General features: G+C 35.2%; 12 protein-coding genes across 12 annotated transcripts; 6 read left to right on the top strand and 6 right to left on the bottom strand.

The window, feature by feature from the left end:
• Positions 1-466: 466 nt before the first annotated feature.
• On the top strand, positions 467-1,175 carry LOC129905478 (histone H1-like). Its single transcript, XM_055980944.1, has one exon. It carries the CDS (start codon positions 493-495, stop codon positions 1,141-1,143), a length of 651 nt encoding a protein of 216 aa, XP_055836919.1. The 5' UTR covers positions 467-492; the 3' UTR covers positions 1,144-1,175.
• Positions 1,176-1,771: 596 nt separating this feature from the next.
• LOC129905482 (histone H2B) lies at positions 1,772-2,143 on the bottom strand. Its single transcript, XM_055980948.1, has one exon. It carries the CDS (start codon positions 2,141-2,143, stop codon positions 1,772-1,774), a length of 372 nt encoding a protein of 123 aa, XP_055836923.1.
• A 266-nt stretch (positions 2,144-2,409) lies between these two features.
• Positions 2,410-2,834, top strand: LOC129905480 (histone H2A). Its single transcript, XM_055980946.1, has one exon. The coding sequence runs from the start codon at positions 2,416-2,418 to the stop codon at positions 2,788-2,790; it is 375 nt and encodes a 124-aa protein (XP_055836921.1). The 5' UTR covers positions 2,410-2,415; the 3' UTR covers positions 2,791-2,834.
• Positions 2,835-3,449: 615 nt separating this feature from the next.
• LOC129905485 (histone H4) lies at positions 3,450-3,819 on the bottom strand. Its single transcript, XM_055980950.1, has one exon. It carries the CDS (start codon positions 3,792-3,794, stop codon positions 3,483-3,485), a length of 312 nt encoding a protein of 103 aa, XP_055836925.1. The 5' UTR covers positions 3,795-3,819; the 3' UTR covers positions 3,450-3,482.
• Positions 3,820-10,148: 6,329 nt separating this feature from the next.
• Positions 10,149-10,857, top strand: LOC129905477 (histone H1-like). The gene has a single exon (XM_055980943.1). It carries the CDS (start codon positions 10,175-10,177, stop codon positions 10,823-10,825), a length of 651 nt encoding a protein of 216 aa, XP_055836918.1. The 5' UTR covers positions 10,149-10,174; the 3' UTR covers positions 10,826-10,857.
• A 596-nt stretch (positions 10,858-11,453) lies between these two features.
• On the bottom strand, positions 11,454-12,561 carry LOC129905481 (histone H2B). Its single transcript, XM_055980947.1, has 2 exons — positions 12,421-12,561; positions 11,454-11,684 (listed from the first exon to the last, which is right to left on the bottom strand). The coding sequence occupies exons 1-2, from the start codon at positions 12,559-12,561 to the stop codon at positions 11,454-11,456; spliced, it is 372 nt and encodes a 123-aa protein (XP_055836922.1).
• Positions 12,562-12,827: 266 nt separating this feature from the next.
• LOC129905479 (histone H2A) lies at positions 12,828-13,252 on the top strand. The gene has a single exon (XM_055980945.1). It carries the CDS (start codon positions 12,834-12,836, stop codon positions 13,206-13,208), a length of 375 nt encoding a protein of 124 aa, XP_055836920.1. The 5' UTR covers positions 12,828-12,833; the 3' UTR covers positions 13,209-13,252.
• A 619-nt stretch (positions 13,253-13,871) lies between these two features.
• On the bottom strand, positions 13,872-14,237 carry LOC129905483 (histone H4). Its single transcript, XM_055980949.1, has one exon. It carries the CDS (start codon positions 14,210-14,212, stop codon positions 13,901-13,903), a length of 312 nt encoding a protein of 103 aa, XP_055836924.1. The 5' UTR covers positions 14,213-14,237; the 3' UTR covers positions 13,872-13,900.
• A 2,100-nt stretch (positions 14,238-16,337) lies between these two features.
• Positions 16,338-17,046, top strand: LOC129905467 (histone H1-like). The gene has a single exon (XM_055980934.1). The coding sequence runs from the start codon at positions 16,364-16,366 to the stop codon at positions 17,012-17,014; it is 651 nt and encodes a 216-aa protein (XP_055836909.1). The 5' UTR covers positions 16,338-16,363; the 3' UTR covers positions 17,015-17,046.
• A 596-nt stretch (positions 17,047-17,642) lies between these two features.
• On the bottom strand, positions 17,643-18,014 carry LOC129905471 (histone H2B). Its single transcript, XM_055980938.1, has one exon. It carries the CDS (start codon positions 18,012-18,014, stop codon positions 17,643-17,645), a length of 372 nt encoding a protein of 123 aa, XP_055836913.1.
• Positions 18,015-18,280: 266 nt separating this feature from the next.
• LOC129905469 (histone H2A) lies at positions 18,281-18,705 on the top strand. Its single transcript, XM_055980936.1, has one exon. It carries the CDS (start codon positions 18,287-18,289, stop codon positions 18,659-18,661), a length of 375 nt encoding a protein of 124 aa, XP_055836911.1. The 5' UTR covers positions 18,281-18,286; the 3' UTR covers positions 18,662-18,705.
• Positions 18,706-19,320: 615 nt separating this feature from the next.
• On the bottom strand, positions 19,321-19,687 carry LOC129905475 (histone H4). Its single transcript, XM_055980940.1, has one exon. It carries the CDS (start codon positions 19,663-19,665, stop codon positions 19,354-19,356), a length of 312 nt encoding a protein of 103 aa, XP_055836915.1. The 5' UTR covers positions 19,666-19,687; the 3' UTR covers positions 19,321-19,353.
• Between the last annotated feature and the right edge of the window lie 1,976 nt (positions 19,688-21,663).

The following is a 21,663-nucleotide window of genomic DNA, read 5'->3' as shown; positions in this document are numbered from 1 at the left end:
TTTAAAAGAAATGTTATTGTTTTTTGCTCAAATTTTGCAACAATTTAGTTAGTTGAACTATTAACAATATAAAAAAGTTAATTTTGATAAGAAAATATATTTTGTTGTTAAATTATAAGCGTTCTTAAACGTAAGTATTGAAAAAAAAACATCAATCATTGACTTCAAATGTAGTTTGTGCCATAACTGGAAGTTATTTTTTGGAAAAAATATTTAAATAATAAACTATTATATTGTATGAATATAGTTTATTAGTTTTTTTGTAAAATTCTAGCTAAAAATATGAAAAATCTTTAATTTTTCAGACTAACCTAAGGATGCAACAGTGTAAAAGCGTTCAAATAAATGAAAATTTTGTATACCTTCGTTCTCGTTGATTCTCATCAATTCAAGTCTATGAGTTGATATTTCGCTTGAAGATTACCAAAAAAAAAGTGAATTCTTAAAAGTGTTTTATTATATTGAAAGTTATATTTTAATAAAAAAATCAAAATGTCCGATACTGTCGCTGCATCTCCTGCCGTTGTTGCAGAAAAAAAACCCAAGAAGGCTGCTGCCAGTGGTTCAAAGAAACCAAAATCAACTCCAACTCATCCTCCTACTCAGCAAATGGTTGATGCCGCCATCAAGACATTGAAGGAACGTGGTGGCTCTTCGTTGTTGGCTATCAAAAAATACATCGCAGCTACTTACAAGGTGGACGTTCAAAAACTTGCTCCATTTATCAAAAAATACTTGAAAAGTGCTGTGATTAGTGGTAAATTAGTGCAAACAAAAGGAAAGGGTGCTGCTGGTTCTTTCAAATTGTCTGCATTAGCAAGCAAGGAACCAAAAGCAAAGTCCGCCGAGAAGAAAAAATCTGCTGCTAAACCAAAAGCCGCTGCAGCTGGTGACAAAAAATTGAAGAAGGCTGCTGGTGAGAAGAAAGTGAAGAAAGCTGCTGCCACTACAAAAAAGACTGCCGATAAAAAGAAGGTAGAAAAGCCAAAGGTAAAAAGTGCTAAGAAAACTACCGCAGTCAAAGCTAAACCAACTAAAGCAAAGGCCGCTGCTCCCAAGCCAAAAGTACCAAAAGCAAAATCAGCGACAGCATCTGCAGCTAAACCCAAAAAGGCGGTTGCTGCCAAGAAGGCTAAGAAGTAATTTCAATATAAATTTGAAATTAATATACAAAACCACAGTCCTTTTCAGGACTACAAATTTTTTTTCAAAGAGATTCAAACTTCAATTGCTACAAATTGAAAAAAAACAAAGAAAAGAAGTAGGTTTTTCCTTCAAATCCAAACAAAACAGTTTTAGTTTAGGTTTTTTTTTTTGTATGGAGTCTATGATTTTTATTCAAACTGCAAACAATTTTAGAAATTAAATGCGAAGAATGTGATGATTTTCAATTTTATTACAAATTTATGTCAATACAATTATATCGATGCTACAATATTCTAAAAAAAAATGTCGATGCTCGATAGTTTTCTCGAGAAAAAAACATGGCGACGACCGACGACGCTGCATAGTTTTCTCAAAAGAAAAAAAAAATTAAAAAAAATATGTCGACGATACTTAGTTTTCTCAAAAAAAAAAAACATATCGACGCTACATAATTTTCTCAAACAAAATCAATGCGAGAATAGAATGATTTAATTTTTTTTTTTTCAATATACATAAATTCCCTAATAGAAATCATAGATTTTTTTTGTGAATTTGGTTGGTATCTCTTTTTGATATTTTTGCGGCCCTGAAAAGGGCCATTTATTGAAGAAATTCAGTAAATAAATTACTTCGAGCTTGTGTATTTGGTAACTGCCTTAGTTCCTTCACTAACAGCGTGCTTGGCAAGTTCACCAGGCAACAACAATCGCACGGCAGTTTGGATCTCCCGACTTGTGATTGTTGAGCGTTTATTGTAGTGAGCTAAACGCGAAGCTTCAGCGGCAATCCTTTCGAAGATATCATTTACAAAACTGTTCATGATGCTCATGGCTTTCGATGAAATACCAGTGTCGGGATGTACTTGCTTGAGTACTTTGTAAATGTAGATTGCGTAGCTTTCCTTCCTCTTGCGCTTCTTCTTCTTATCGGTCTTGGTGATATTTTTTTGTGCCTTTCCGGCCTTCTTTGCTGCTTTACCACTAGTCTTGGGCGGCATTTTTAATTTCACTTCACTTCACTGTTGTAGTAACTGAACACTATGACGATTGAACGAGAACTGTGAGCTCACCGTACATTTCCCCCAGTTAATGTTCCCTGTTTGTACGAGCAGTTGTCAATTTTACACACCGCTTTTTCGATGTGTGAGCAGCTGCAAGATTTGTATAAATAAAAGTGAGCATTTGTGATTCGGTCAGAATACAGTGTGCAGTGCTGAAGTGAACAAGTCTTTTTCTCTTAAATTGTTTAATCTAAATAAAAAGTTTTAATATGTCTGGTCGTGGTAAAGGTGGAAAAGTGAAGGGAAAGGCAAAGTCCCGCTCAAACCGTGCTGGGCTTCAATTCCCTGTTGGTCGTATCCATCGTTTGCTCCGCAAGGGTAACTATGCTGAGCGCGTCGGAGCTGGTGCCCCAGTGTATTTGGCAGCTGTTATGGAATATTTGGCGGCTGAAGTTTTGGAATTGGCGGGAAATGCTGCTCGTGACAACAAGAAGACAAGAATCATCCCCCGCCATTTGCAATTGGCCATCCGTAATGACGAGGAATTGAACAAATTGCTTTCTGGTGTAACAATTGCTCAAGGTGGTGTTCTTCCCAATATCCAAGCTGTTTTGTTGCCAAAGAAAACCGAAAAGAGTGCCTAAATTTGGTACCTATTGTGCTGCAAAAACAAGAAACACAAAAAAAACCGTCCTTTTCAGGACGACAAACCATTTCTACGAGAGATACATCGATTTTTTCATTACGAACCTTTATTAATTTAAAATGTTGTTGTTGTTGTTGTTTGTTTGTTTTTAATAGAAAAAAACGCTCGAACACATACAAAATAGCTTAATTTGATTGAAAAATAAAAAAATAGCGCATTTAAGATACTTACAAAAATATACCTAGGTAAAAGATTCATAAAAAGGTAAAAAATATGGATTTGGTTTTGTTTGACTTGTAATAATCGATGTGTTCGTTTGAAAAGCAATAATATTTTAATTATTTTTCTTTTCTAAGAATTTATCAATTACTTTATTATTTCAGGCGCGTCAAAGCTAGGTAAAAAAAATAATTTAATTTACCACAGGTAGCCATTTTCTTTTTCTTCATTTTATTTTCTGTCTTCATATATTTTTTTTTTTTCAGATTTCCACATACATATACAAATATATATGTAGATTCAAATATTTGAAAAAAATTTTATTTTCTTGTTCGTTTCAATCAAATTTTTTTTTATTTCAGACGATCAATACGTATGAATTTTAAAACAGTAAAATTTAAGTGTATATCAATTTAAGATTTTATTGTGGTCCTGAAAAGGACCGATTGTTTGTTTTTAAACGAGAGGAAATTAACCTCCGAAACCATAAAGAGTACGCCCTTGTCTCTTCAAAGCGTAAACTACATCCATGGCGGTGACGGTCTTACGCTTGGCGTGTTCAGTGTAAGTAACAGCATCACGGATAACATTTTCCAGGAACACTTTTAGAACACCACGGGTTTCTTCGTAAATCAGACCAGAAATACGTTTTACACCACCACGACGAGCCAATCGACGAATTGCTGGTTTGGTAATACCTTGGATATTATCACGCAACACTTTACGATGACGTTTAGCGCCACCTTTGCCCAAACCTTTTCCTCCTTTACCACGACCAGTCATTTTTCTTTAAGATAATTTGATATTCACCGCACAAAAGTCACTGTTGAACTGTGTTTTGCGCTACAACTGCCACATTATTTATGCTATTTTTTCTTGCCTCTCCAATTGGAAATTCTTTTGAGAATGAAAAAAAACAACTGAACGGAGACAAATTTAGGCTCGTATTGATAAAGAAGATTTTTAAAATTTTTCAGAGTTATTTAGTGATTGTGTCTAGTTCAAGTGTGAATAAAAATAAAATTGTGAAAAATGGCTCGTACAAAGCAAACTGCTCGTAAATCGACTGGTGGAAAGGCTCCAAGGAAGCAGCTGGCTACTAAAGCAGCTCGTAAAAGTGCTCCAGCCACCGGAGGTGTAAAGAAACCACATCGTTATCGTCCCGGAACTGTGGCTCTTCGTGAAATCCGTCGTTATCAGAAGAGTACTGAATTGTTGATCCGCAAATTGCCTTTCCAACGTTTAGTTCGTGAAATCGCACAAGATTTCAAAACTGATTTGCGTTTCCAGAGCTCAGCTGTTATGGCGCTTCAAGAAGCAAGTGAAGCATACTTAGTTGGTCTTTTTGAAGATACCAACTTGTGCGCTATTCATGCCAAGCGTGTAACCATTATGCCAAAGGACATTCAATTGGCCAGACGTATCCGTGGTGAACGTGCTTAAGATTTTTACACGTTATATTAAAAAACGGTCCTTTTCAGGACCACAAATAATTTCAAAGAGATACAAACCAATTTCATTCAATAATTGCATATTGAAAATTAGTTAGAATAAATATAGCTAGGTTTTTAATTTTTTTTTTTCTCAATCTACGCCTCTAGCAGGGGATAAATACTTTTTAGGCAAAATATTTAGTAGATATGCTTTATTTTTTTACATTTTTCTAAGAATTTAAGAAATATGTATCTAGGCAGCTTGTAGGTACATTATTTAAGTTTATTTTTCCATTGGATACACGTTCCTTTCTGTTGAATTTCATAATTCTTGCAAAAGAAGCTGCATAGTAGGTTTGCTTTTTTTTTTCTTGAACAAAACCTTAGATGGAATGTTTAAATAAACAAATTATATGCGTTGGAATTGATGTATATATGCCTGAAACATGAAATTTAATTATTTTTTTTACTTAATTATATTATTTTTACGCTATAAAATTTGTTTATTAGGTCCATTGATTACATCGACAAAATGTTATGATTCTTGCAGAGTTTTTTTTTTCATGCATACAGCTGTACCTGGAATGGAATGTTTGACTAAACAAAAATTATGTATTTTATACGTTGTATATAAACATAAAACACAAAATGTCATTATTTGACACATAAATATTTAATATTTTTGATATTTTTGATGTTTTTTAATATATTTTTATTATAATTTTTATTATTCTTGGAGCGAGTGTATGCAGGGTGAATTTTGTATGTTTCATACACTACCTATACGGTGCGATCGAATGGTTGCATTTACAAGTACAAAAATAACAAAAAATATTGTTATTTTGATGTAAAAGCTTATGCCACCCATTGTCTGTTTTAAATTGAATGTCGCAGAGCTCAACCGACATTTAAGAGGACTGGGTGTAGCATACAAGGCCACGAATTACAACAACGGCAAGACAGTCATCCTAACGAAGACCAAGGACAACCACAGGAAAATCACGGAGTACTTAAAGGAAAGGAAGACAGAATTCAACACCTATACCCCGAAGGAAGACAAAAAAGTCCTCATGATGCTAAAAGGAGTCCATAGCACATTCGAGGTAAAGGACATAATCGAAGAACTCAAGCACGAAGGAATTAACGCGATCAACGTGAGCCCACAAAAAGGAAGGAAGGACAAGGAGTACAACAACTTTGTTGTTGAATTGGAGAAGGACTGCGACATCCCAGCAGTCTTCAAGAAAACACTGCTCCTGAACCAAAAAATCCACTGGGAAAAATTCAGGACTACCACCATCACCCAGTGCAAGAACTGCCAGGCTTTTGGACATGTCGCCAGCAACTGCGGCATGCGATACAGATGCGTCAAATGCAAGGACCAGCATTTGCCAGGAGAGTGCCCAAGGACGAAGAACAACACGAAGGATGACAACGTTTACTGCGTAAACTGCCAGAAAACCGGACACCCCGCTAGCTGGAAAGGATGCCCCAGCCTAAAACGGAAAATGGAGGAAAGGAGGAAAGCCGCCGAGAAGAAGGTGGAACAAGCCAAAGCTGTGAAGAAGACGACAGTGGAATCCATCCAACAAGGACTGAGCTTTGCCACCGTTGCAGCCCGTGCAACACAAAGACGCCAACCCACGAAGACCGCCAAGCCCCAGGAAACAACTCAACAGGCACCAGCAGCAACAACAACGAAGAAACAACCTGCCCCAGCACCAAAACCAGCAACGAAGACCCAGGACAAAGGAGACGTCTTTGCAGATGCTGAAAGACTATTTGGAGCTGACCTTTTCACTCTAGTGCAAAAGGCCAAGCAAATAGTCCCAAGCAATTATGCAAGCCTTGACGATAAGGCAAAAACATTAATAATTGGCCGTCTTATCTGCCAATTATGTATTTAAAAACCCTTAAAATACTAACCTACAATGTAAACTCTATTTACTCCATAACCAGACGGGTTTCTTTAAACTTGTTTTTAAAGTCAAAGAAACCCGATATTCTTTTCTTACAGGAAACTAATTTACAGACGAGGAACAAATATCAACCAGAGGGATACCAAATCTTCAGAGAGGACAAAACCAGCAACGGAGGAAGAGGAACCGCCATACTAATGAGGAAGCTGTTCCAAGGGGAACAGATGAAAATCAACGGACTCAACGCCACAGAAGCTACCTGCGTCATCATCAAGACATCGGAATCAGAAACCCTGATTCTGATGTCAATTTACATGAAATGCGCATCTTCTAAAGGAAACATCGAGGAGGATCTTAGAAGACTAATGGACATCGCAGACCAGCACACCCATTGCATCATTGGAGGAGACTTCAACGCCAGACACCCCAGATGGCAGGACAGCATCAGCTCACCGCAAGGAGAAACCATCGTGGACTGGCTGGACAACAATCCACACCGACATTCTTTGGCCATCGTATCGCAACCAACACCCACCTTCCCGAGGACACCATCAACGCTGGACTTTTTCTTAGCATCAACGAGCTTCATCAACATTCTCTCACAGTTCGAGAACTACCGCTGTGTGACACATCCATCGGATTCGGATCATCTTGCTGTGGAGCTTGATATTCGACTCAGACAGAGGATATTGACCACTCAACCTGATCCGGAGTTTCACATCAGGTATGATCAAGTCAACTGGAGACAATTCCGCGATGACACCGAGGCAAGACTTCCTGAAGTGACCAACATCGCCAACCTAACAAACACGGAAATTGACGGAGCGATCCACGGATTGGAGACTGCAGTCAACATCGCCTTGGACAACCAGAAGACCCAGAAGACATCAAGGGATAGATTCTCGAACCTGCCAGAGAATATCATCGCCATCAACAACCACAGGCAGAGGCTAAGAAAAAAGCTACAGCGGATACTACATCGGACCTACAACACGGAGAATGACGAATACAGAAGGACCTATTCGGAACTAAAATGCACCCAAGTTATGTTTGACCGGGCGGTTAAACATTTCCAGGACTCCCAGCTACAAAGAAGACTCCAAGATATCAAACCTGGACCAGACTGCTTTAAGAAGATAAACGCCATCGTAGGAAGAAGACGACAACTCCCAGATTCTATCAGCCATGGACAAACAACAGCACACACCCCAGCAGAAAAAGCCGAAGCGTTTGCAAACCACTTCGAGGGAAATTTCACGGACAATCCACCAGTTCATCTCCCGGAATTCATGATGGAAGTAGAAGCAAGAGTGATTGAAGGACACCAGACATCAATAACAACATTCAGCGAGGAAAATCCTGCCCACAACCCCATCAACAACGACGTTTTCACCAACACCGAAGACATCCGTGAGACCATCATCACAGGAAATTCAAAGAAGTCAACAGGACCAGACGGCATTTCCAACTTTGTCTTGAAAAAGTTGCCGAACATCGCCCTCTTCCTGCTGACAGTCATCTTCAACAACTGCCTAAACAACGGCTATTTTCCGGCAGCATGGAAAACAGCAAGGATTGTTCCAGTACCAAAGAAGACCGACAGGAACACCGTGGAAGGATACAGGCCCATCTCACTACTTTGCTGTGTTAGCAAAGTACTTGAGAGTCTACTACTGAGAAAGGTAAAAAGTTTCTGCTTAGAAAGAAATATAATACCAAACTTCCAGTATGGATTCATGGGCAAGCACTCGACAATTCATCCTCTTCTTGGACTTCACAGCAACATCACCGTGGGATTGAACAAAAAGGAAACCACCGTAGCATGCCTGATAGACATCGAGAAGGCATTTGACAGCGTCTGGATCAAAGGACTCATCTTTAAGCTAATGGAATTTGGCTTCCCAGGATATCTGGTAAAAATCATCCAAAATTTTCTAACTAATCGTCTCTTCTTTGTACAGGTTTCCAGCGACAAGTCAGGACTACGACCCATTAAGGCCGGAGTTCCGCAAGGGTCAAGATTAGGCCCTTTTCTCTTCAATATTTTTACAGCAGATCAACCCGAAAACCCGCCAGGCACGAGGACCAAACTGTACGCAGATGACTCCATCACATACTCAACATCTTTATCACCGGAGATAGCAGCCCGTAGAGTGCAGGAGCACATCTACAATCTCTGGAACTACTACCTCAAATGGGGATTGAAGATCAACGCCAGCAAGACGGAGCTAATTTGTTTCAGACCACCACAGACAAGGACGAGGGCCCGAAGAAGGATCGCCGAAAGGAGCCGGAACATCACCATAGGATTTCCTGACAACACGGTAGTTACAACAAAGGACAGAGCCAAATACCTGGGAGTAAACTTCACCAACCGGATGAAGTTTAACAAACACGCTGCAGCTATATTGAAACGCGCCAGTTTTTCGTTTCACCTTATACATCCTCTACTAAGGAAGCAGTATGGACTCTCCAAGAAGACAAAACTACTCCTCTACAAGCAGCTCATCAGGCCCGTCATCACCTATGCCTGCCCGGTCTGGTTCACAATTTCACCATCAGCCATGAAGAAGATCAAACTCTTCGAGAGGAAAATACTCAGAGTTTGCACTGGACTATATCGGAACCCCCTAACGAGGAAGTACTGGCCAAATAAGAAGCTGTACGAGGCAGCTGACATCATCCCAATCGACCAGCATATGATGGAACTATCCAGCCGAATTTTGAGGAACCTCGAAGGACATCCAAACCCGGAAGTACAACAACTGCTACAGGACGAAATTCTCACCAGCCAAAGGTACCTACACCCAAGAGCGATAATCGATGCCAGATTCCAGGATGTACTATTCAACGAAGGAAGACCTTTCTACGAAAGAGCGGACAGCGGACACGACAGGGGATAAAAACCCTGAGTTATAATTAATTTTCTATTTTATTTAACAAGACATTTATTTTTCAATTTAAATTTTCATGTATTAGATTAAGTCGACAAAAATATGTATTTATATTTTATAAAACCATCCTTTTAGCCAGTAGAAATAAGTTAGGCCCCTTCTGAGCCAACAATCTAGTAATAGTTAATTATAAGCCTAGTTTTAAGACAATTGTATATATAAAACTTTAGCAAAATAAAAACAAACCTTAATCTAATCTAGATGTAAAATTGATATTTATGTGATTATTTATTTATTAAGTAATTTTTAATGATATATTTTGTTTATTTTGTCATTGTATAAATGAAAAACTAATTTTGTAACAAAATGCCACCGCCTAGAGAAAGTGAAAGACGCGTTTCATTACTCAAATAGTTTTAATTGATTTTAAAAGAAATGTTATTGTTTTTTGCTCAAATTTTGCAACAATTTAGTTAGTTGAACTATTAACAATATAAAAAAGTTAATTTTGATAAGAAAATATATTTTGTTGTTAAATTATAAGCGTTCTTAAACGTAAGTATTGAAAAAAAAACATCAATCATTGACTTCAAATGTAGTTTGTGCCATAACTGGAAGTTATTTTTTGGAAAAAATATTTAAATAATAAACTATTATATTGTATGAATATAGTTTATTAGTTTTTTTGTAAAATTCTAGCTAAAAATATGAAAAATCTTTAATTTTTCAGACTAACCTAAGGATGCAACAGTGTAAAAGCGTTCAAATAAATGAAAATTTTGTATACCTTCGTTCTCGTTGATTCTCATCAATTCAAGTCTATGAGTTGATATTTCGCTTGAAGATTACCAAAAAAAAAGTGAATTCTTAAAAGTGTTTTATTATATTGAAAGTTATATTTTAATAAAAAAATCAAAATGTCCGATACTGTCGCTGCATCTCCTGCCGTTGTTGCAGAAAAAAAACCCAAGAAGGCTGCTGCCAGTGGTTCAAAGAAACCAAAATCAACTCCAACTCATCCTCCTACTCAGCAAATGGTTGATGCCGCCATCAAGACATTGAAGGAACGTGGTGGCTCTTCGTTGTTGGCTATCAAAAAATACATCGCAGCTACTTACAAGGTGGACGTTCAAAAACTTGCTCCATTTATCAAAAAATACTTGAAAAGTGCTGTGATTAGTGGTAAATTAGTGCAAACAAAAGGAAAGGGTGCTGCTGGTTCTTTCAAATTGTCTGCATTAGCAAGCAAGGAACCAAAAGCAAAGTCCGCCGAGAAGAAAAAATCTGCTGCTAAACCAAAAGCCGCTGCAGCTGGTGACAAAAAATTGAAGAAGGCTGCTGGTGAGAAGAAAGTGAAGAAAGCTGCTGCCACTACAAAAAAGACTGCCGATAAAAAGAAGGTAGAAAAGCCAAAGGTAAAAAGTGCTAAGAAAACTACCGCAGTCAAAGCTAAACCAACTAAAGCAAAGGCCGCTGCTCCCAAGCCAAAAGTACCAAAAGCAAAATCAGCGACAGCATCTGCAGCTAAACCCAAAAAGGCGGTTGCTGCCAAGAAGGCTAAGAAGTAATTTCAATATAAATTTGAAATTAATATACAAAACCACAGTCCTTTTCAGGACTACAAATTTTTTTTCAAAGAGATTCAAACTTCAATTGCTACAAATTGAAAAAAAACAAAGAAAAGAAGTAGGTTTTTCCTTCAAATCCAAACAGAACAGTTTTAGTTTAGGTTTTTTTTTTTGTATGGAGTCTATGATTTTTATTCAAACTGCAAACAATTTTAGAAATTAAATGCGAAGAATGTGATGATTTTCAATTTTATTACAAATTTATGTCAATACAATTATATCGATGCTACAATATTCTAAAAAAAAATGTCGATGCTCGATAGTTTTCTCGAGAAAAAAACATGGCGACGACCGACGACGCTGCATAGTTTTCTCAAAAGAAAAAAAAAATTAAAAAAAATATGTCGACGATACTTAGTTTTCTCAAAAAAAAAAAACATATCGACGCTACATAATTTTCTCAAACAAAATCAATGCGAGAATAGAATGATTTAATTTTTTTTTTTTCAATATACATAAATTCCCTAATAGAAATCATAGATTTTTTTTGTGAATTTGGTTGGTATCTCTTTTTGATATTTTTGCGGCCCTGAAAAGGGCCATTTATTGAAGAAATTCAGTAAATAAATTACTTCGAGCTTGTGTATTTGGTAACTGCCTTAGTTCCTTCACTAACAGCGTGCTTGGCAAGTTCACCAGGCAACAACAATCGCACGGCAGTTTGGATCTCCCGACTTGTGATTGTTGAGCGTTTATTGTAGTGAGCTAAACGCGAAGCTTCAGCGGCAATCCTTTCGAAGATATCATTTACAAAACTGTTCATGATGCTCATGGCTTTCGATGAAATACCAGTGTCGGGCTGGGTTGCAAAAGTCGATACGATTGTACTTTTTTCGATACACTTGACTTGGCTTAAGTACACAAATACACTTTTACTAAATTCGATACAGTTTTGTCCTTCCGATTACCTATATCGTATCGATGTCAAAGGTATTCTGGATCAATTTTTGCTCTTCGAATCTTCTAAGATATTGTTAAAACTGCAATATTAGTCCACTACACTTTTGATTTGAACAGAACATTCAACGGTCAAGGGTGAATTTAAGGTCTTTATTTAATTTTCTTCGAAGAAATTAAATTTGCTTTTAAGGACATTACTTTTTTGTTTATACTTGTGAGATTTATTAAAAAAAATAGCTATTGACGATAAGATTAAATCCTAAGTATTGAAGTTTAATACATCTGAATAAATCTGTAAATTTACATATTTAATCACGAAAGGATTTTTTTTAAGTTTTGAGTTTTAATGAAACATCAGTGTTTTGCAGTTGTAAACGACCTATTGCTTATTATCACAGTAACAAAGAACAAAATCAAAAATGCCCTCAAAAGTTTTTTCCGAATTTTTTCAAAAAAAAAAAAAAAAAATTAATTTAGTTTTTGGTTTATCTTAAAATTATTCGTTCATTAAAAATAAATTTTTCGAATTGTTCTTTAAAAAAAAAATTGAAAGATTCAAAAAGTACAATTCGATACATTTTTTATTTCAATTTCCATACAATGCTCAAACACGATTTTTCATCCCTGGTGTCGGGATGTACTTGCTTGAGTACTTTGTAAATGTAGATTGCGTAGCTTTCCTTCCTCTTGCGCTTCTTCTTCTTATCGGTCTTGGTGATATTTTTTTGTGCCTTTCCGGCCTTCTTTGCTGCTTTACCACTAGTCTTGGGCGGCATTTTTAATTTCACTTCACTTCACTGTTGTAGTAACTGAACACTATGACGATTGAACGAGAACTGTGAGCTCACCGTACATTTCCCCCAGTTAATGTTCCCTGTTTGTACGAGCAGTTGTCAATTTTACACACCGCTTTTTCGATGTGTGAGCAGCTGCAAGATTTGTATAAATAAAAGTGAGCATTTGTGATTCGGTCAGAATACAGTGTGCAGTGCTGAAGTGAACAAGTCTTTTTCTCTTAAATTGTTTAATCTAAATAAAAAGTTTTAATATGTCTGGTCGTGGTAAAGGTGGAAAAGTGAAGGGAAAGGCAAAGTCCCGCTCAAACCGTGCTGGGCTTCAATTCCCTGTTGGTCGTATCCATCGTTTGCTCCGCAAGGGTAACTATGCTGAGCGCGTCGGAGCTGGTGCCCCAGTGTATTTGGCAGCTGTTATGGAATATTTGGCGGCTGAAGTTTTGGAATTGGCGGGAAATGCTGCTCGTGACAACAAGAAGACAAGAATCATCCCCCGCCATTTGCAATTGGCCATCCGTAATGACGAGGAATTGAACAAATTGCTTTCTGGTGTAACAATTGCTCAAGGTGGTGTTCTTCCCAATATCCAAGCTGTTTTGTTGCCAAAGAAAACCGAAAAGAGTGCCTAAATTTGGTACCTATTGTGCTGCAAAAACAAGAAACACAAAAAAAACCGTCCTTTTCAGGACGACAAACCATTTCTACGAGAGATACATCGATTTTTTCATTACGAACCTTTATTAATTTAAAATGTTGTTGTTGTTGTTGTTTGTTTGTTTTTAATAGAAAAAAACGCTCGAACACATACAAAATAGCTTAATTTGATTGAAAAATAAAAAAATAGCGCATTTAAGATACTTACAAAAATATACCTAGGTAAAAGATTCATAAAAAGGTAAAAAATATGGATTTGGTTTTGTTTGACTTGTAATAATCGATGTGTTCGTTTGAAAAGCAATAATATTTTAATTATTTTTCTTTTCTAAGAATTTATCAATTACTTTATTATTTCAGGCGCGTCAAAGCTAGGTAAAAAAAATAATTTAATTTACCACAGGTAGCCATTTTCTTTTTCTTCATTTTATTTTCTGTCTTCATATATTTTTTTTTTTTCAGATTTCCACATACATATACAAATATATATGTAGATTCAAATATTTGAAAAAAATTTTATTTTCTTGTTCGTTTCAATCAAATTTTTTTTTATTTCAGACGATCAATACGTATGAATTTTAAAACAGTAAAATTTAAGTGTATATCAATTTAAGATTTTATTGTGGTCCTGAAAAGGACCGATTGTTTGTTTTTAAACGAGAGGAAATTAACCTCCGAAACCATAAAGAGTACGCCCTTGTCTCTTCAAAGCGTAAACTACATCCATGGCGGTGACGGTCTTACGCTTGGCGTGTTCAGTGTAAGTAACAGCATCACGGATAACATTTTCCAGGAACACTTTTAGAACACCACGGGTTTCTTCGTAAATCAGACCAGAAATACGTTTTACACCACCACGACGAGCCAATCGACGAATTGCTGGTTTGGTAATACCTTGGATATTATCACGCAACACTTTACGATGACGTTTAGCGCCACCTTTGCCCAAACCTTTTCCTCCTTTACCACGACCAGTCATTTTTCTTTAAGATAATTTGATATTCACCGCACAAAAGTCACTGTTGAACTGTGTTTTGCGCTACAACTGCCACATTATTTATGCTATTTTTTCTTGCCTCTCCAATTGGAAATTCTTTTGAGAATGAAAAAAAACAACTGAACGGAGACAAATTTAGGCTCGTATTGATAAAGAAGATTTTTAAAATTTTTCAGAGTTATTTAGTGATTGTGTCTAGTTCAAGTGTGAATAAAAATAAAATTGTGAAAAATGGCTCGTACAAAGCAAACTGCTCGTAAATCGACTGGTGGAAAGGCTCCAAGGAAGCAGCTGGCTACTAAAGCAGCTCGTAAAAGTGCTCCAGCCACCGGAGGTGTAAAGAAACCACATCGTTATCGTCCCGGAACTGTGGCTCTTCGTGAAATCCGTCGTTATCAGAAGAGTACTGAATTGTTGATCCGCAAATTGCCTTTCCAACGTTTAGTTCGTGAAATCGCACAAGATTTCAAAACTGATTTGCGTTTCCAGAGCTCAGCTGTTATGGCGCTTCAAGAAGCAAGTGAAGCATACTTAGTTGGTCTTTTTGAAGATACCAACTTGTGCGCTATTCATGCCAAGCGTGTAACCATTATGCCAAAGGACATTCAATTGGCCAGACGTATCCGTGGTGAACGTGCTTAAGATTTTTACACGTTATATTAAAAAACGGTCCTTTTCAGGACCACAAATAATTTCAAAGAGATACAAACCAATTTCATTCAATAATTGCATATTGAAAATTAGTTAGAATAAATATAGCTAGGTTTTTAATTTTTTTTTTTCTCAATCTACGCCTCTAGCAGGGGATAAATACTTTTTAGGCAAAATATTTAGTAGATATGCTTTATTTTTTTACATTTTTCTAAGAATTTAAGAAATATGTATCTAGGCAGCTTGTAGGTACATTATTTAAGTTTATTTTTCCATTGGATACACGTTCCTTTCTGTTGAATTTCATAATTCTTGCAAAAGAAGCTGCATAGTAGGTTTGCTTTTTTTTTTCTTGAACAAAACCTTAGATGGAATGTTTAAATAAACAAATTATATGCGTTGGAATTGATGTATATATGCCTGAAACATGAAATTTAATTATTTTTTTTACTTAATTATATTATTTTTACGCTATAAAATTTGTTTATTAGGTCCATTGATTACATCGACAAAATGTTATGATTCTTGCAGAGTTTTTTTTTTCATGCATACAGCTGTACCTGGAATGGAATGTTTGACTAAACAAAAATTATGTATTTTATACGTTGTATATAAACATAAAACACAAAATGTCATTATTTGACACATAAATATTTAATATTTTTGATATTTTTGATGTTTTTTAATATATTTTTATTATAATTTTTATTATTCTTGGAGCGAGTGTATGCAGGGTGAATTTTGTATGTTTCATACACTACCTATACGGTGCGATCGAATGGTTGCATTTACAAGTACAAAAATAACAAAAAATATTGTTATTTTGATGTAAAATTGATATTTATGTGATTATTTATTTATTAAGTAATTTTTAATGATATATTTTGTTTATTTTGTCATTGTATAAATGAAAAACTAATTTTGTAACAAAATGCCACCGCCTAGAGAAAGTGAAAGACGCGTTTCATTACTCAAATAGTTTTAATTGATTTTAAAAGAAATGTTATTGTTTTTTGCTCAAATTTTGCAACAATTTAGTTAGTTGAACTATTAACAATATAAAAAAGTTAATTTTGATAAGAAAATATATTTTGTTGTTAAATTATAAGCGTTCTTAAACGTAAGTATTGAAAAAAAAACATCAATCATTGACTTCAAATGTAGTTTGTGCCATAACTGGAAGTTATTTTTTGGAAAAAATATTTAAATAATAAACTATTATATTGTATGAATATAGTTTATTAGTTTTTTTGTAAAATTCTAGCTAAAAATATGAAAAATCTTTAATTTTTCAGACTAACCTAAGGATGCAACAGTGTAAAAGCGTTCAAATAAATGAAAATTTTGTATACCTTCGTTCTCGTTGATTCTCATCAATTCAAGTCTATGAGTTGATATTTCGCTTGAAGATTACCAAAAAAAAAGTGAATTCTTAAAAGTGTTTTATTATATTGAAAGTTATATTTTAATAAAAAAATCAAAATGTCCGATACTGTCGCTGCATCTCCTGCCGTTGTTGCAGAAAAAAAACCCAAGAAGGCTGCTGCCAGTGGTTCAAAGAAACCAAAATCAACTCCAACTCATCCTCCTACTCAGCAAATGGTTGATGCCGCCATCAAGACATTGAAGGAACGTGGTGGCTCTTCGTTGTTGGCTATCAAAAAATACATCGCAGCTACTTACAAGGTGGACGTTCAAAAACTTGCTCCATTTATCAAAAAATACTTGAAAAGTGCTGTGATTAGTGGTAAATTAGTGCAAACAAAAGGAAAGGGTGCTGCTGGTTCTTTCAAATTGTCTGCATTAGCAAGCAAGGAACCAAAAGCAAAGTCCGCCGAGAAGAAAAAATCTGCTGCTAAACCAAAAGCCGCTGCAGCTGGTGACAAAAAATTGAAGAAGGCTGCTGGTGAGAAGAAAGTGAAGAAAGCTGCTGCCACTACAAAAAAGACTGCCGATAAAAAGAAGGTAGAAAAGCCAAAGGTAAAAAGTGCTAAGAAAACTACCGCAGTCAAAGCTAAACCAACTAAAGCAAAGGCCGCTGCTCCCAAGCCAAAAGTACCAAAAGCAAAATCAGCGACAGCATCTGCAGCTAAACCCAAAAAGGCGGTTGCTGCCAAGAAGGCTAAGAAGTAATTTCAATATAAATTTGAAATTAATATACAAAACCACAGTCCTTTTCAGGACTACAAATTTTTTTTCAAAGAGATTCAAACTTCAATTGCTACAAATTGAAAAAAAACAAAGAAAAGAAGTAGGTTTTTCCTTCAAATCCAAACAAAACAGTTTTAGTTTAGGTTTTTTTTTTTGTATGGAGTCTATGATTTTTATTCAAACTGCAAACAATTTTAGAAATTAAATGCGAAGAATGTGATGATTTTCAATTTTATTACAAATTTATGTCAATACAATTATATCGATGCTACAATATTCTAAAAAAAAATGTCGATGCTCGATAGTTTTCTCGAGAAAAAAACATGGCGACGACCGACGACGCTGCATAGTTTTCTCAAAAGAAAAAAAAAATTAAAAAAAATATGTCGACGATACTTAGTTTTCTCAAAAAAAAAAAACATATCGACGCTACATAATTTTCTCAAACAAAATCAATGCGAGAATAGAATGATTTAATTTTTTTTTTTTCAATATACATAAATTCCCTAATAGAAATCATAGATTTTTTTTGTGAATTTGGTTGGTATCTCTTTTTGATATTTTTGCGGCCCTGAAAAGGGCCATTTATTGAAGAAATTCAGTAAATAAATTACTTCGAGCTTGTGTATTTGGTAACTGCCTTAGTTCCTTCACTAACAGCGTGCTTGGCAAGTTCACCAGGCAACAACAATCGCACGGCAGTTTGGATCTCCCGACTTGTGATTGTTGAGCGTTTATTGTAGTGAGCTAAACGCGAAGCTTCAGCGGCAATCCTTTCGAAGATATCATTTACAAAACTGTTCATGATGCTCATGGCTTTCGATGAAATACCAGTGTCGGGATGTACTTGCTTGAGTACTTTGTAAATGTAGATTGCGTAGCTTTCCTTCCTCTTGCGCTTCTTCTTCTTATCGGTCTTGGTGATATTTTTTTGTGCCTTTCCGGCCTTCTTTGCTGCTTTACCACTAGTCTTGGGCGGCATTTTTAATTTCACTTCACTTCACTGTTGTAGTAACTGAACACTATGACGATTGAACGAGAACTGTGAGCTCACCGTACATTTCCCCCAGTTAATGTTCCCTGTTTGTACGAGCAGTTGTCAATTTTACACACCGCTTTTTCGATGTGTGAGCAGCTGCAAGATTTGTATAAATAAAAGTGAGCATTTGTGATTCGGTCAGAATACAGTGTGCAGTGCTGAAGTGAACAAGTCTTTTTCTCTTAAATTGTTTAATCTAAATAAAAAGTTTTAATATGTCTGGTCGTGGTAAAGGTGGAAAAGTGAAGGGAAAGGCAAAGTCCCGCTCAAACCGTGCTGGGCTTCAATTCCCTGTTGGTCGTATCCATCGTTTGCTCCGCAAGGGTAACTATGCTGAGCGCGTCGGAGCTGGTGCCCCAGTGTATTTGGCAGCTGTTATGGAATATTTGGCGGCTGAAGTTTTGGAATTGGCGGGAAATGCTGCTCGTGACAACAAGAAGACAAGAATCATCCCCCGCCATTTGCAATTGGCCATCCGTAATGACGAGGAATTGAACAAATTGCTTTCTGGTGTAACAATTGCTCAAGGTGGTGTTCTTCCCAATATCCAAGCTGTTTTGTTGCCAAAGAAAACCGAAAAGAGTGCCTAAATTTGGTACCTATTGTGCTGCAAAAACAAGAAACACAAAAAAAACCGTCCTTTTCAGGACGACAAACCATTTCTACGAGAGATACATCGATTTTTTCATTACGAACCTTTATTAATTTAAAATGTTGTTGTTGTTGTTGTTTGTTTGTTTTTAATAGAAAAAAACGCTCGAACACATACAAAATAGCTTAATTTGATTGAAAAATAAAAAAATAGCGCATTTAAGATACTTACAAAAATATACCTAGGTAAAAGATTCATAAAAAGGTAAAAAATATGGATTTGGTTTTGTTTGACTTGTAATAATCGATGTGTTCGTTTGAAAAGCAATAATATTTTAATTATTTTTCTTTTCTAAGAATTTATCAATTACTTTATTATTTCAGGCGCGTCAAAGCTAGGTAAAAAAAATAATTTAATTTACCACAGGTAGCCATTTTCTTTTTCTTCATTTTATTTTCTGTCTTCATATATTTTTTTTTTTTCAGATTTCCACATACATATACAAATATATATGTAGATTCAAATATTTGAAAAAAATTTTATTTTCTTGTTCGTTTCAATCAAATTTTTTTTTATTTCAGACGATCAATACGTATGAATTTTAAAACAGTAAAATTTAAGTGTATATCAATTTAAGATTTTATTGTGGTCCTGAAAAGGACCGATTGTTTGTTTTTAAACGAGAGGAAATTAACCTCCGAAACCATAAAGAGTACGCCCTTGTCTCTTCAAAGCGTAAACTACATCCATGGCGGTGACGGTCTTACGCTTGGCGTGTTCAGTGTAAGTAACAGCATCACGGATAACATTTTCCAGGAACACTTTTAGAACACCACGGGTTTCTTCGTAAATCAGACCAGAAATACGTTTTACACCACCACGACGAGCCAATCGACGAATTGCTGGTTTGGTAATACCTTGGATATTATCACGCAACACTTTACGATGACGTTTAGCGCCACCTTTGCCCAAACCTTTTCCTCCTTTACCACGACCAGTCATTTTTCTTTAAGATAATTTGATATTCACCGCACAAAAGTCACTGTTGAACTGTGTTTTGCGCTACAACTGCCACATTATTTATGCTATTTTTTCTTGCCTCTCCAATTGGAAATTCTTTTGAGAATGAAAAAAAACAACTGAACGGAGACAAATTTAGGCTCGTATTGATAAACAAGATTTTTAAAATTTTTCAGAGTTATTTAGTGATTGTGTCTAGTTCAAGTGTGAATAAAAATAAAATTGTGAAAAATGGCTCGTACAAAGCAAACTGCTCGTAAATCGACTGGTGGAAAGGCTCCAAGGAAGCAGCTGGCTACTAAAGCAGCTCGTAAAAGTGCTCCAGCCACCGGAGGTGTAAAGAAACCACATCGTTATCGTCCCGGAACTGTGGCTCTTCGTGAAATCCGTCGTTATCAGAAGAGTACTGAATTGTTGATCCGCAAATTGCCTTTCCAACGTTTAGTTCGTGAAATCGCACAAGATTTCAAAACTGATTTGCGTTTCCAGAGCTCAGCTGTTATGGCGCTTCAAGAAGCAAGTGAAGCATACTTAGTTGGTCTTTTTGAAGATACCAACTTGTGCGCTATTCATGCCAAGCGTGTAACCATTATGCCAAAGGACATTCAATTGGCCAGACGTATCCGTGGTGAACGTGCTTAAGATTTTTACACGTTATATTAAAAAACGGTCCTTTTCAGGACCACAAATAATTTCAAAGAGATACAAACCAATTTCATTCAATAATTGCATATTGAAAATTAGTTAGAATAAATATAGCTAGGTTTTTAATTTTTTTTTTTCTCAATCTACGCCTCTAGCAGGGGATAAATACTTTTTAGGCAAAATATTTAGTAGATATGCTTTATTTTTTTACATTTTTCTAAGAATTTAAGAAATATGTATCTAGGCAGCTTGTAGGTACATTATTTAAGTTTATTTTTCCATTGGATACACGTTCCTTTCTGTTGAATTTCATAATTCTTGCAAAAGAAGCTGCATAGTAGGTTTGCTTTTTTTTTTCTTGAACAAAACCTTAGATGGAATGTTTAAATAAACAAATTATATGCGTTGGAATTGATGTATATATGCCTGAAACATGAAATTTAATTATTTTTTTTACTTAATTATATTATTTTTACGCTATAAAATTTGTTTATTAGGTCCATTGATTACATCGACAAAATGTTATGATTCTTGCAGAGTTTTTTTTTTCATGCATACAGCTGTACCTGGAATGGAATGTTTGACTAAACAAAAATTATGTATTTTATACGTTGTATATAAACATAAAACACAAAATGTCATTATTTGACACATAAATATTTAATATTTTTGATATTTTTGATGTTTTTTAATATATTTTTATTATAATTTTTATTATTCTTGGAGCGAGTGTATGCAGGGTGAATTTTGTATGTTTCATACACTACCTATACGGTGCGATCGAATGGTTGCATTTACAAGTACAAAAATAACAAAAAATATTGTTATTTTGATGTAAAATTGATATTTATGTGATTATTTATTTATTAAGTAATTTTTAATGATATATTTTGTTTATTTTGTCATTGTATAAATGAAAAACTAATTTTGTAACAAAATGCCACCGCCTAGAGAAAGTGAAAGACGCGTTTCATTACTCAAATAGTTTTAATTGATTTTAAAAGAAATGTTATTGTTTTTTGCTCAAATTTTGCAACAATTTAGTTAGTTGAACTATTAACAATATAAAAAAGTTAATTTTGATAAGAAAATATATTTTGTTGTTAAATTATAAGCGTTCTTAAACGTAAGTATTGAAAAAAAAACATCAATCATTGACTTCAAATGTAGTTTGTGCCATAACTGGAAGTTATTTTTTGGAAAAAATATTTAAATAATAAACTATTATATTGTATGAATATAGTTTATTAGTTTTTTTGTAAAATTCTAGCTAAAAATATGAAAAATCTTTAATTTTTCAGACTAACCTAAGGATGCAACAGTGTAAAAGCGTTC

This window comes from Episyrphus balteatus, chromosome 1 (genome assembly GCF_945859705.1).
Source record: "Episyrphus balteatus chromosome 1, idEpiBalt1.1, whole genome shotgun sequence".
NCBI classification, from domain to species: Eukaryota; Metazoa; Arthropoda; class Insecta; order Diptera; family Syrphidae; genus Episyrphus; species Episyrphus balteatus.
This window is presented reverse-complemented; position numbering and strand designations above follow the sequence as displayed.

Coding starts and splice junctions, on each gene's coding strand:
- LOC129905478 (XM_055980944.1), top strand. CDS start 493: ATGTCCGATACTGTCGCTGCATCTCCTGCCGTTGTTGCAGAAAAAAAA.
- LOC129905482 (XM_055980948.1), bottom strand. CDS start 2,143: ATGCCGCCCAAGACTAGTGGTAAAGCAGCAAAGAAGGCCGGAAAGGCA.
- LOC129905480 (XM_055980946.1), top strand. CDS start 2,416: ATGTCTGGTCGTGGTAAAGGTGGAAAAGTGAAGGGAAAGGCAAAGTCC.
- LOC129905485 (XM_055980950.1), bottom strand. CDS start 3,794: ATGACTGGTCGTGGTAAAGGAGGAAAAGGTTTGGGCAAAGGTGGCGCT.
- LOC129905477 (XM_055980943.1), top strand. CDS start 10,175: ATGTCCGATACTGTCGCTGCATCTCCTGCCGTTGTTGCAGAAAAAAAA.
- LOC129905481 (XM_055980947.1), bottom strand. CDS start 12,561: ATGCCGCCCAAGACTAGTGGTAAAGCAGCAAAGAAGGCCGGAAAGGCA. Junction 11,685..12,420: donor AAGTACTCAAGCAAGTACAT/CCCGACACCAGG, acceptor TTTGCAACCCAG/CCCGACACTGGTATTTCATC.
- LOC129905479 (XM_055980945.1), top strand. CDS start 12,834: ATGTCTGGTCGTGGTAAAGGTGGAAAAGTGAAGGGAAAGGCAAAGTCC.
- LOC129905483 (XM_055980949.1), bottom strand. CDS start 14,212: ATGACTGGTCGTGGTAAAGGAGGAAAAGGTTTGGGCAAAGGTGGCGCT.
- LOC129905467 (XM_055980934.1), top strand. CDS start 16,364: ATGTCCGATACTGTCGCTGCATCTCCTGCCGTTGTTGCAGAAAAAAAA.
- LOC129905471 (XM_055980938.1), bottom strand. CDS start 18,014: ATGCCGCCCAAGACTAGTGGTAAAGCAGCAAAGAAGGCCGGAAAGGCA.
- LOC129905469 (XM_055980936.1), top strand. CDS start 18,287: ATGTCTGGTCGTGGTAAAGGTGGAAAAGTGAAGGGAAAGGCAAAGTCC.
- LOC129905475 (XM_055980940.1), bottom strand. CDS start 19,665: ATGACTGGTCGTGGTAAAGGAGGAAAAGGTTTGGGCAAAGGTGGCGCT.